This window comes from Cebidichthys violaceus, unplaced genomic scaffold, assembly GCF_023349555.1.
Source record: "Cebidichthys violaceus isolate CVI_PGR_0920_01 unplaced genomic scaffold, fCebVio1.0.p SCAF_20, whole genome shotgun sequence".
Classification (NCBI taxonomy): Eukaryota; Metazoa; Chordata; class Actinopteri; order Perciformes; family Stichaeidae; genus Cebidichthys; species Cebidichthys violaceus.
Window position 1 is genome coordinate 2,096,033 of NW_027176373.1, and position 13,594 is coordinate 2,109,626.

Consider the following 13,594-nt stretch of genomic DNA (forward strand, 5'->3'; position numbering starts at 1 on the left):
TTTCGATAGGTTTTATTATATTCAAGCATTTCAATATTTACTTATATTTAAGCATAAGCAAAACAAAGTTGATTTAAGGCGGAGACTCCCCTGGTGCATAGGTTAAAAGAAAGAATTTCTGACATGATTTTAGTCATTTTTAAATCCGGCTGTGGATGATATACGAACAAACCCCTCAGTAAAAGCCTTCAGAATATAGATAAGAATGAAACTGGAAAGTTTAATGTATCAAAGGGAAACCAAAGTGGAGATATCTGGCTCAGAGTATGAGCAAAAAAAAAAAATCAAATTTAGAGAAAATATCCTTTAAATGTTTTGTAAAATTCCATACATTTTGCAAGACACCACAGGGGAATAGGGTAATCAACTTTAATTAATATAATTTGTCATAGAGCATCCCCAGTTGATTAAAAAAAAAAACAGGTTATACGTACATTAACTTGTTATTGAAGGTCTTTTCTTGGCGGTGAAAATTGGAAAATAAGCAAAAGTTTTTTGGCTTCTATGGTTGATGATTATGAACATTTAAGGGTGGACTTTTCCTTTTAAGAATGCCAGATGTTGGCCATACAGATAGTTGGCACACAAATACAAATGCATTGGGATGCCACTAGTGTATGCCTGTCTTCATTTCACCTTCACCCTCCACCTGTTTGTTGGCTCACTTGATGGAGTCGACTTTTCTCCCACCATACAGCTTCTTTATATTTCACCCACATTATCTCTGTGTTTATTCGGTCGGTCGCTTTTTAACACACCTTGTTTTCACTCCAGGTCTTCAGCAATGCTGACATGAGTCTGACATGATGTTAGCTCCACAGGTTTTTACTCAGAAACTCCTCCTTCTAACCTCTCATACAACGTCGGCTATCCATTCACTTTGTTTTTAAAACTGTTAAACAAAGATATAAGACACTCCTAATATTCTATTTCTATTTCATTTGATTCTCTGCATCAAGTCAGCAACTGTCCAAGCTCTATCTTAGCAATTGAAAAAGACAATTTTGAGTTCATCCTATATTGGCGAGACGACGACGGCAGTGAAGAGCCATGAAGTTTTTACTGTACTTGTTTATAGGGCCCGTAAATCTTCGTTGTATATGAGCGCAAAGAGGAGATATGAAGACTTGTGTTGTTACAGGTGACCTCAGTCTGTGGTGGCGACTGCCAAGTAGATCGAGAAGTGTATAGACTCCTGCACCACACGCACTTTTCATCACGCAGAAGAATATTGTTGGAGTGCTAGACTTTATAGAAACACAAGGATTTGCACTTTGGTGTGAAAATACCTTAACCTCAAAAAAAAAAAAAGTGGTTCAGATAATCTGTCTCAACTGTTACTTCACTGTTAACTGTGGTTATGCTACGGCGTTCCCAGGTACTTACGACTACGATATCATCATAACTAATGCAAGTGATGGTAAAATAAATGAATAATATATTTAAGAAGTTCTTCAAATCACACACTTATCCTTATAGTGTTAGCAAATTTGCATTCTACTCTTGCAGTTTGAGTTGACGGCTAATTTTAAATAGCTACAAGTCTATATTATCTGCTATGTTAAGGCCTTTTTTTTTCGTGCAATTCATTTGCATGTACAGTATATATATATGTAGGCAAGGCAAGTTTATTTGTATAGCACATTTCAACAACAAAGCAATTCAAAGTGCTTCACATAAAACCATTAAAAGCAGCAAAAGAAAAGGAGATTTAAAAACAATTAAGAAACATCAAAAACAGTCATTAAAACACTAAAAAGCTAAAAACAGAATAATAGTTGCAGTGCAGTTTAAGAAATAAATGTATCATAACTCCTTTCAGCCGTGACAACAAAACGCACTTCTTCCATTCTTACCTTTCACAATAAAAGCCCTAGACAAATACACCGCAAGAACAGTCACCAAAGGTAACTCAATTGGGGAAAACCCAATGAACTAGCTTACAGTAGCTTAGGCTATATGACAATTAGCTTCAGGCAGACTGCCAGACACTGCTCTGGATCCATAGGATCCCAATAGTTGGTCCTCTGCCTGTGTCGATCCATAGGATCCTTTGAAAAAGTGTTGCAACTGCCGCAAATTGGCACAGCAGAGCTTAGCTAGTCTCAGCTAGAGTCTGTGAGCCCCGCTGCACAATGAGAGATTCTTGTTTACTCCATGAAAGAGTAAAGCAACATCTTTGTGCGGGGAACTCCACCGAAGAATACCGTCCTTTTCCTGTCATGTAGCGGCACTACTTCAACTTGGCTTGTTCAAGTAAATGAAATACTTGTCACAGAGTGACCTCCAGCAGCACCACCATTGCTCTGTGTGCTCTTCATTTTTGCGGGCCAATTAAAATGCCAATCTCTCCAAGGCACCGCGCTTCTCTGTTTTAATCCTCGCAGAAAGCCCTCATTTCGGCGGTGCTATGAATGGTTTACGTACGGAGTTTTTGCCCCAAGGAGTTTGCAGATGTTCCTGATTTCTGGCAGCGATGTGAGGACGTTCCAGATAGCTGCGGCATGAATTACAGAGGCTTACTGACAATCACTCCTCACTCTCTTCCTCCTTCATCTTACACTTTGCTCACTCACACGGCCAGAGGAAGATGTCAGTGATGAAGTATGGGGAGTTGAGAGCTAGTTGGAAACAGGGCTCTTGTCAGCTCAACATCACCTTGATATAACTAAGCCTGTCATAGGTGGGATTTTTCTTCATAACTCCCCGACAGGACCGAAGCACAGCTCCCCCACTGATCTATGTGGCGATCCTTCTTCTGCACCCCAACCGCGGAATGTCTTGTCAGGCTTCTTGTAGGTTCTTGAGTGACTCACTCCTCCTCAGGACCCATTTTTCTCCCTTGAGTGGGAAAACCATCTTCGCAGACAATTTCCACAGGCTACACACCACATTTAAAACAATGTTTCAAAAGCAGCTCTAAACCAGTTAGTGTAGCTTTGAATTGCTCTTGATTTATGTAAGAGCCTTTTTTTTTTTTTAAGTGTTCCAAGAGAACATTAGCCTGGATTGTTCTAAAAAAAAAAAGGGTGCTTGAAGTAAATTAGTTAAAAGTCTAATTTATCTCTGTGATGATGCCCATTGATATAAGAGTGGCATCGTTAATAGATGCTGCAGTTTAAAGGTCAGACATCGCAGCAAGGTGGTTATAGAAGAGATGGTGGGAGATGGATTCTCAGCATAATGGACAAAAATAAGGTAAAAATGGGATTACTAGCAGGCTTAACATTTTAAAAATACGAGACACAATACAAGAACGATTCACCACCATGCAGATGTGCATGTGGTGGAAAAAAATCTTTTTAACCTCCCTGTGAGAAATAACTGAGATGAGAAAACTCTTAAATGAATAACAATGAATAGACAAAACAGAGTAGAACAGAGTTGTTGTGCTGCTGGACTGTGAACTTAGCATATTCATATCAGCTAAATGCTTTTACAAATTCTTTCTTTAATCTAGTGGTTGCTGGTTTTGGTTCTTCTCACTATAATTGTTTGCATTTGGTTGTACATCCTTTGGTTGCCATGGTTTCTCATGCATCAATTATTAGGAAACACAATTCTTATTGCACAGAAGAGCAGAAAAAAAAACAGTGAACCCTCTTGTGTACCATGCTAAATGATTTTATAATTTCTTTACTTTGTTTCCAGTAATTGTTTCTTTAAGTCTAGTTTTAAAACCTGAGGTCTACAGCTATTACACATTAACACTTCATGACAAGTGTCGCACCATGGCCTCTATAACAGTCGAAAAATATGCTTTCACTGGGTTGAATTTTTGCCATTATTATGTATGTAAAGCAGAAAAGAAAAACAACATCACACACAGGGGAACGCAAGTTATGCCTTCCAGTTGTGAAAATGCACGTGAAGTGTGAATATCATACTCAACAGAGCCCATTTCGCCCACATTAAATGCGCGCGGCGTTGATTATGTTTGCAGCCAGAGACAAAGGCGGATGCTGGGACGTGGTTTTGCTTATCGCAATTTTCTTTCTGTATTTAACAAAACAAACCAGCAAATGTTCCCGCCGTACAGTCTGCCTACACGTCTTCTCCGCCGCCGGTAAAACTGTATCTTCTTGCTACAGCAGGTACCAACGATAGAGGAAGCAACATGGAGGAAATTTGCCTTCAGGGCTTTCTGCCAAAAAAAGCGTTGATTTAATGTTCTTTCCCCAGACCTAACCAGGTTTGTTGCCTGAACCTTAGGAGATTTCTGGCAGAAAGCCCCGAAGGCAAACTTCTCCCATGTGCATCGGCTAAGAATATTTCTTCTTCAACTTCTACTTATCTGATACACAGGCACTCCCTGGTGGCAAAAACCGTGCAGCACATTCCCAAGCATCAACACTGCCTATAATAATAATAATACTGCAGCCTGAAAAAAGAAAATATTAACATTAGTACTTGAGTTTGAATAAAAGTCATCTTAATAATAATAATAATAATAATAATACACAGGTTAAAAGCAGATTTAAACAGGTGATCTTATTTCTTTTCTCTTTCTATATTTTCATGTTTGGTATTGAGGTAATGCTGATGGTGAACATAAGTAAAGGTAAATACTTATGTTAAATATATAATATATAATACTTATGGTAAATATTCTAATATCAGAATAAATTGTTTTTGCTAGCTCTTATACAATTAGAGGCAAATGTGTTCATATCACCTCCTATTATCTTGACTAGACAACCCAAATATTTCAAAAAGTTATACATTTGATAAATTCCAATTATGTTTTATGCATGTGTCGTTAAATACTTTATAAATGAGACCAAACGCATGCATTCAGGAGAAGTAAAAAGGCTGCCTCATTTGTTCCCTTTCCTCGTATGCTAGGTTTTCATATTAGATTCAGAGTTATGAGTAGGCTACAATTATCAAAACAATACGCACATTCAGGCTCCCTCAACTTGTACTGCAGTTATAATTGTCGAATAAAAGAAAAATACCTCCGCATGGCCAGTAACCCTCGACCTCGGGGATGGAAATACTAGTCATCCCTCTAGCGTGTCATTTGTTACACGCCTAGTGTCCTTTCAAAATAAACTGCCGTTTTTACAGATAGTTTAGGCAACACAACCACTTGGTTAAGTTGAGGAAACGATCATGGTTGATGGTATCATCAGTGAGAAGTGACTTGGGGTCAGTTGAAGCTCTTGTGTCGATGGCACTGACAATGCGGCGGTAGTTGACGAGCTGGGAGTGAGAGCGGTTGCCACCTGTTGGCCCCGACCCAGTCTTTGTGAATGATTTTTTATGGACATATAACAAATGATTTAAAGTGACATTAGGGATAACAGTCTTCAAAGATCACATCGAGTAAATAGACACTTATACAAAGACTGTTTCGGTTTTAAATCTGTGGCTCCGACTTTTACAGGGCTATTTGAGAGCCGCCACAGAGCACAGTAGAAGAAGATGACTGTATGTGACGTAACAGTGAATATACAATACATAACAGCTGCAGCAGCACATCACTACAAATACTTTCCAACAAGGGTGCATATGCTAACACCAGAAAATGTTCCACTTAAGCAAAGTATGGCTTTAAAGTCTCTTTCCATTGTGTCTCGGTTCAGTCCAGACGGCGTGTAATCCCCTTGTGTGTTGTAGTTTGTGTTGTAGGTTATGCCTCAGTGTTTCATTCCTCCGTTCATTGTGCCGACTGTACCGGCCCCGTCTCATTCCACATCAGCATTCATTGTTCCTTGAAAATAGCTGTGACATCCATGTACTCTTATTTGATGTCTGGCTAGGATAGTGAGCTTGATCCCATTATGTGTGAAATGCATTCAGTTCCAGAAGGGAAAACAAATTCCCTCAAAGCATCTCGCATGTTCTTTCCCCCCCATCCCCCCCCCCACCGACCTTTTTTTTTTCCTCCTCTTTCTTTGAAAAAATGACACAAAAGGCAGCTCAGAGCAGACAGTTTAGCTGTGTGTGAGAGAGAGACTTGGTGATTCGCTGTTAACAGATTCTCCCCTCTTTTTGTCCCCCCCCGCTCCTGTGTCTGTCCCCCACAGCGGTAAGACTGTGAAGGACGATAGCACTAAAGGCGAGACGGAGGTGAAGAACGCCACGGCCGAGGTGAAGACGGTTCCCAACGAGGCTCCCCAGACGAACGGCAACGAGAGTAAAGCGTAATCTCCTCACCCAGGAGCGGCGGGAAGAAGAGGGTGGTCGGGGGCGGGTTTCTAAGGTTAAATGGCGGGGTGGGAGGGTGGGGGGGTGGGGGGGGGTCACATTCACTGACACCTCAAAGCAATGTCACACACCACCCCATCGCATCAGAAAAAAAACACACAAAAAAAAGCAAAGAAAAAGATAAAAAAAAAAAAATAATAATTCATGGGTCTCTTTCTACGGTGTCTTCTGACCAGGAAAATGTAAAGACCTCATTCACATGCCTTAGTTCCTTTTACGTCAGTTTCTATTTGCTTATTTGTCACAGAAAAAAAAAAAGCAAAATTCATACTTGTAGTTCACCCTCTCTCTCTCTCTCTCTCTCGTACGTTATGTTAAATTGATAAATTGTTAAATACGGAAACTATTTTCTTGTAGATAACCATGGTTGGACTGTAGCTTTACTTCACAGATCACTGCCCTCATAATGTACACACATGCAAGACTGGTACCAATTACCAATCCTACTATTCTTCATGCAGTATGGTCATCATCGTGGTTATGGATTATGGGTCTTTCCTCCTTTGTTGATATTTTGTTGTGTTTAAACAATGTGCAGACGTTACTGCCTATTTAGCTTTTTCAATGTGTTATTTCCAGAGATTAGAACATTAGCATGCCTGTTTTTGCAAAGTTACTGTATTTCTGTACATGTTGCTGTCATTTGGTTCCTCTTTAGATGTTTTTTTTTTTTTGTTTTTTTTCTTAATCGTTGTCTCCATAAGGTTCTGGCTGAGAAATCCTCGAGCCTAAACTATGAGAAACGGAAGCTTTTAAAGTCAAGCTTTAGGGGTTTTAACCCTGTCTCCCTAAAAATGATGTCTATACAGTACATGTATATTGGTAAATGGTTCCGCCTAATACATTATGAAAGAAATGACATTGTTACTTTGGAGATCCGTTCATTAAAGTTTTTATTATGTTGATAAAAATCAAGATCTGGATGACATAAGGTTTCTTTCACAACGTATTTGCTTGTTGCAAATTAGCTGTATATGAGCGTCATTTTTAGGAGACAGGGTTGGGCTGGGTTAGGGGTTAGGAAATGGTCACATAGATTACAATCGTGATCCTTTTCAGGGGCCGCATCCGTCCACTTTTCCAGACCGCATAAGTCACACCGTGTCAACTCGGACGTCTCATTCCAAAGAAGGCACACTGCCTTATTTTGCCTGAATTTGACAGAAACTGTATTCTGAAATCCACGAAGCTCGTACTGCTTTCAGTCCTCATCGACTCGTTTAATTGAAATGACCATGTGACCAAATATACCAAGCGTGTTCACGTGAGCGCTGGTAAATAATATATTATATCAACTGGACCAATGACCAAGGATGCTACAGGATGTAAACAATGCCAACTGTTTCTTCTTGGAAGTAGCCCTGTAGTGAAAGTTGATTAAGTTATATCGATAGATTTACCGGTAGCGTGGCGCACAATTGAGTCTTGACACGGAAAACACCAGAACGCTGAACCTCGCGAGCTGATGAGGACCAAGTATTAGTTTTGGTCTCTGTGGCGTTCGGGGGGGTGGGGAACTAGAAATGAAGGATCCTCTGTGGACGCCTCATCTCGGTCTGAGAGGCCGCTAGCCTTCCGCGCCGCCGCTCGTAAACTAAGCCACGTTCTTCAAAGGAAGCGACCCCCCCGCTCACGTGTGCGTCGCCGATATGGGCAATCGGTTTTCTCTCCGTCTGCGTTAGTATCTCCTTCTCTCTCACACATACACCTCACCCTTTCCAGAGGTCTCCTTTAGACATTTCGGATCAGTTCTTTAACTGACAGGTTTGGGGCTTAACAGTGACTCGAAAGGCCACATGTGTTTTTAGTCAAAACAATTTCAGTCAGCAGGTTTGAACTGAGAAGCAGACTTTTTTTTTTTTTTTGTTGTTGTTGTTGAAGGAAAACAAGCCCCTGCAGGCTTGTTGGTCAAACTCGCTGAATTCTTGACACACCGGTTTCCTGCAATTGGTCTCGGATAACACATAGTTTTGTTTTCCTTGGGGTAAACCACCTTCAGCTTACCTTCTTCTGCGGTTCATAGCCATTGTTGCCTTCTCTGTGCTCACCACTATTGTTCACCGCTTATAACAGATTTTTTTTCTGCACCTCTTTAGTGACCAAACATCTGTTTCTCTCAGCCGTCATTTTCTCTCTCTTTCTCTCTCTCTCTCACCACAACTGTTGTCAGAGTGAGTTTGCATCGTCACTGCTTCCACCGTCTTGCAGATGAGTCTTTAGTCTGTGTGTGCCTGCAGTGATGTGACATATATTGTAGGTTTAGTATAGTTTTATATCACTTTATTCTAGATTCACTTGTATCACTCTTAGCACGAGGTCCACTTACTGGGAATGTTCTGGAATATTGTCTGGAAATGATTAAATGAGCCACAATTGACATAGATATGTTGTCTGTATCTGTTATGCCTGGCCATACATTACAGTAACTCTAAAAAACAGGAAATTCTAAATTTGTTAACAAATACGACAAAGCCAAAAAAGTGAACACAGACTTATGTAGTGGTGTGTTTGGACACGTTTTAAAGGACTACACTGACCTACTTGTGTAGTTTACCAAGTGTCTGATAGGACTGATTACATGCTCATTATGTCTGTCTCCTATAGATGCAGCTGGTCATTGCGCATGTCCAGTAGCCACAGAGAGCCAGCATCTAGTCTAACAGCAGCGGAGACCTGTTGTGCATTTCAATTTATTGTAACCAAATGTCATCATTTTAATGCCGAAACAAAACCCAAACTGCTACATCCATGAAAGCAGGCAGGACCACTGCACTCAGTTTTGCATGTGGCAGTGATTAGCATCCTTGCTATGTTTGATGGGGCAGCTAGCTCATTTTGATGCATACATCACCAGTCTAAACACTCCAGGCTATTTATTTATTTTTTAAAACACAGTAGAATAAAGTCAACCAAAAGAATTAAGATTTAGTGAAACATTGTTTTCTTCATGTTTTCTTACTCTAGTCAGGTTAAGTTGGTTTAGCAACAAAAAGACAAAAAACACATCGGCTTGTTATGTAACTATGAACTCCAGTCTAAGCACAATATTCAGTTAATATGCCCTAAAAAAACAACTAGTATGCGTTAAACTGGTACCACTTTCAACAGCATCTGACCATCAAGCAGTCAGCTCGATAAACCTGATCCAAGCACAAGTTTTTACTTTGCACTCATGGTTTATGATGGATATTAATAATGAAGCTTGAGATTTTGGTTAATGCCAATTGGCCGTGGTTATTTAGCATGTACAGCCGTGTTAACATTGTAGCAGGCACACTGGACAGAAACACCTCGACGGAGACGACTTTCACATATTTGGTGAGAAAACCAGCCATTAAACCCCTTAAAAGCAGTCTAAAACTAAAAACTCTCAAAACTAAAAGCCTGTGTCTGGCGATTCCTACTTAAGGGAACCTGCTGAATAGCCTAACTCTGAAAATGTGGCTTAAATGGAAAGACTAATGAGGGGTCTTTAAATGAATGAGGTCAATGCGTGGCATTCGGGGCTAGGCCGATCGCTTGCAACATTCTTCATCGCTCATTGACTCAAGGGAAAAGAGGAGGAGTTTGGCCGTAACATTAACATATTCGGCATCCATTCTGTGACGGTGTGCTCCATGCGACATGCTCGTCTCTGGCCGCACAGCCCCCCCGGGGGGGGGGGGGGGGGGCTCTCCGCTCTCCGCTTGATTATTCAAAGTTTCTTAATATGCCGCCAAATCCGACACGACCCTTCCCGTAAGTCCCCACAATACACCCGGCGAGTGTGAAGGTTCTTCAGATGTGAGAAAGACTCACAGACAGACAGAGATCCCTTGCTGTATGGCTAGATTTTTCACACTCAACCCATTAAGCATAGCCTTTCAGGGGTCCTGTTTTTTAACAAAACTGAATGATGTAGAAACTTGGCCTTTTAACTAACCATGAAGGAAATTGGTGTGTGGGTGTCTGAAGGTCCTTTTTAAAAAAAAGTCTGCTTAGAAAGTCAATTAAATGATTTCAAAAAATGTTCTCTCTCTCAAGCTAAGTGCCCTGCTTGGGATGTGGAAGGTAAAGAATTGAGTCAGACCATTTTTTTTTTTTTGTTGTACAGTGTTCCTTCTACCTTCGACTGCAAGCTAGTACACTGTGAATGTGTGAATCCATTGTGTCCTTTTGTCATAGAGTTGAGCAAAAATAGTTTGATTGTGTAAAGACGTAGTAGTAGTAGTATGCAACAGAATTGTCCCAACGGCAACGTACAGCGATCTAACAGCAGCAAACTGGAAAGACACAGTGCCTTTGAATGAGAAAGTGGTGGCATGCATTCCGTTCCTCTCAGTGTCTGTCCATTAAAAGTTTCACATCTTCATCTTCTGCTGAATTCCTTTTTCATTAACGACATTTCACAGCTGTGAGTTGAGCAGTGCTTAATTCAAATTGTGTTGTACATTCAGAATGGCTGAGTCATTGTGTTCCAATATACATGATGGGTCGGACTCTGGTTCATTACAGGCTTCTTATTTTTAATGTGTTTTGCCATCAATTCTATCGTTATAATGGAAATTGTACTTACCAAACTGCTGAGTCGTACGGTTCTTCTACATAAACTTTCAAAACTAAAACTAAATTATGAAACAAAAAATATGAAATGACATGAATCGTATCTTATTTTCCTTTGGTTATTGTGTCATACACAGATATGGGTAATATTTATGTTGCTGTCGTCCGATGTCAAGTCTCTATTTGATAATCTAATGAGATGATACGATACACGGTGGCTAGTTTAAGCGCAAAATCTGTCAATACTGGCAAACTGAGGGAGAAGTCACGCCTTTCAAACATGAAAGCAGCAGCAACAAAAGAAGAGAAAACAGAACAGGAGGAGAAAGAAATAAAGCTCCCTTAATTAGATTCTGTTGGCTTTCCCACGCCAGCCCACGGTGTGTGTGTGTGTGTGTGTGTGTGTGTGTGTGTGTGTGTGTGTGTGTGTGTGTGTGTGTGTGTGTGTGCTTGATAACTGGTACCTAGCTTGCGCTGGGGCCTGTCATAATAGTGTGCGCTGGAGCCCGATGTAACTACTGAGAAACTGAGATCTGAGGCGGCAACATCACTGAAAAGAAGTCCAATAGGGAAAAAAAAAACACACACAAGCAGCATCAGACAGGTTGTAAAGATGAATGGAAGAATAATGATCCCTGACCTGTTAGACCCGTTACAAACCAGCATTTCAGGTTTGCTCACTTTCAGTCTTACTTTCAAATCAAGAGGTTTGCAACCTGCCTGACAGCTTGTGTGTCTCACAAGGTCAACAATGTAACCATAACAAATGATGGCCGAAGCTACAAAAATAGAAGAGACGCTGTAATTAACCAGATCTACACCTTAAAAAAAATGTGGACATACTGACACCTCATCCTTGGTAACTGGCATCACCTGAGTCAACCACATCATGCAAACCATTACATTACATAACATTACATAACATAAGTATCAGACACAATGACATTTTGCTCAGGTCCCACATCCTCTAAAATATTTGAAATTGTTGGATTTGTCAGAAGAAAGCATGCAAAATATATTAGAAATGAATATCAGTTTCTAATACGACAAAAAAAAAGAATAACGAAGGCTTAATGTATTGTATTGATCTTCTGTCAAGTGTTGTGTAGCTTGTAGCCTTCGTTTCCCAAACGCTTTATTTTTTGCTTCAAAAGAAAACTTCACAAAGCTATGATGTGTAATTAAAGAAAGGGATAGTTGTTATAAGCAAATTTTACTTTTTCTGCTGAAATACAGTGTAAAAATATTTTTAAAAAACAGCCATGTGAGGTTTTTTGTTTTTGTTTTTGTCCACAAACATGCTGAAAAATGTTCTGGAATTGCAAATGTGGAACCAAGTTTTAGGTGAAAACTTTTTCTGCCCATGTCGGCTGCTCCAGAAAGCCTTGCGTTGAGGACATCGGGGTGAGTCGGTCCCCCTTGTTCAGGTACCTCAGCAATGCTAGAATGACGCAGAGGCAGCCCTGCATTTTTCTCTTTGAGTTCACCGCTTGACTCATTCAGAATAAAGACATCTAGGAGAGTTTTTCATCTTGCTCAGCGTTTGCGAGGAGAGAAAGCAACATGAATTTTTCAGTGTTTGAAAAAGAGAAGAAGAAAAAAAAAAAAACACCCATCCTGCCAAGGTTCTCCGTCTCACAGTGAGAATCACCAACCCACAGCTGGGTAACACCCAACATGCTTCATATTGAGTCAGACTGGGGACTTGAGTCTCCATCGGCAACAGCAGGTCACTGTCTTTGATCCAGAGCGCTTGTCTGTAAACACCAGCTCTCACACTGTAGGCCAAGCAATGGTCGGCTCCCACTCCTCTGACTGACCTCTGTCACCGGTGTAAATACTGACAACTAACTGAGATAGGGAGGAAGAAATATCTTGACTTCTGCCAGAAATTCTTGTGTTCAATAAAGGTTAAGAAAAAACAAAAACACATTGTCCTTTTGTCCTCAATTACAAGGGTTGTGTGGTGCTTTGTACCACGCTCAACAGACTTATTTAAAATAAAACATATATCAAAATGTTGAATTCAAGATTAAAATGTATATTTTTTCTACAATTAACAATTTAAGCATGATGCATATTTGCTGTCAAAATACCATCTATAGTAAATATATTAAAAAATATCCAGAATAACCTATACAATCTTTACAATAAAACAATTTAAGGCAACTTCCCAATTGAGAAAGTAGAACCAATACTTAATACTAATCTATAATGCATTAAATTGCTATAGAGAGCAAATCCAAAGGTAAAATGTTCACGGGTAAACAGTGTAATATTTCTGGCTGCATGCTGAAGGACCTCTCGCGGCTGCAGTGACTCATGCTGAAACAGCCCTTACTGCCTGTTTGATTGACTGCTGACTCTTAACACTCTTAACTGGCCCCACAGCTGAGCGCATAGCTGCCGCTAACAGCTAATGGAACTACACGGACGGCTGCATCAGCGGCTGCTCATGCGGCCGGAGACACATGTGCGGGGTGAACAGTTTGCCCTAGACTTGAAGCCTAAATAATCATAATAATTAAAGTTGCGTGAGACGTGCATGAAAAACACGTCTGGCGTGGTCTAGAGGCGGGGCTATAGCCGAGCTTTGCATCGTCGATTCCTGTCTGTTTATGCTGAAAATCTTTGACTTGATCCAAGGTCATTCAACACCGTGCAGGAGCGGCATGCTTGAATCTTTTTTTTCTTACTCATGCGTGAGCCTTGGGTGACAGATGACAACCAAACACCAGCAATTCACAAACTCCACTCTTTTATTTAACATTTCTACTCAACATTACATATTTGACACAGAGATGTAAAAGGAGAATCCGAATGTCATCTCATTTTCCTA

General features: G+C 40.4%; 1 protein-coding gene across 5 annotated transcripts in view; it reads left to right on the top strand.

Annotated features, from left to right (window-relative positions):
- Nucleotides 1–6,186, top strand: part of ncam1a (neural cell adhesion molecule 1a) — a 233,470-nt gene extending 227,284 nt beyond the window's left edge. For all 5 annotated transcript variants that reach the window (XM_068715650.1, XM_068715643.1, XM_068715645.1 and 2 more), the window contains one exon: nt 6,033–6,186. In XM_068715650.1, coding sequence (XP_068571751.1) covers nt 6,033–6,153 — 121 coding nt within the window. In that variant the 3' untranslated portion in view covers nt 6,154–6,186. The remainder of the gene's footprint in view (nt 1–6,032) is intronic.
- The last annotated feature ends 7,408 nt before the right edge of the window (nt 6,187–13,594 follow it).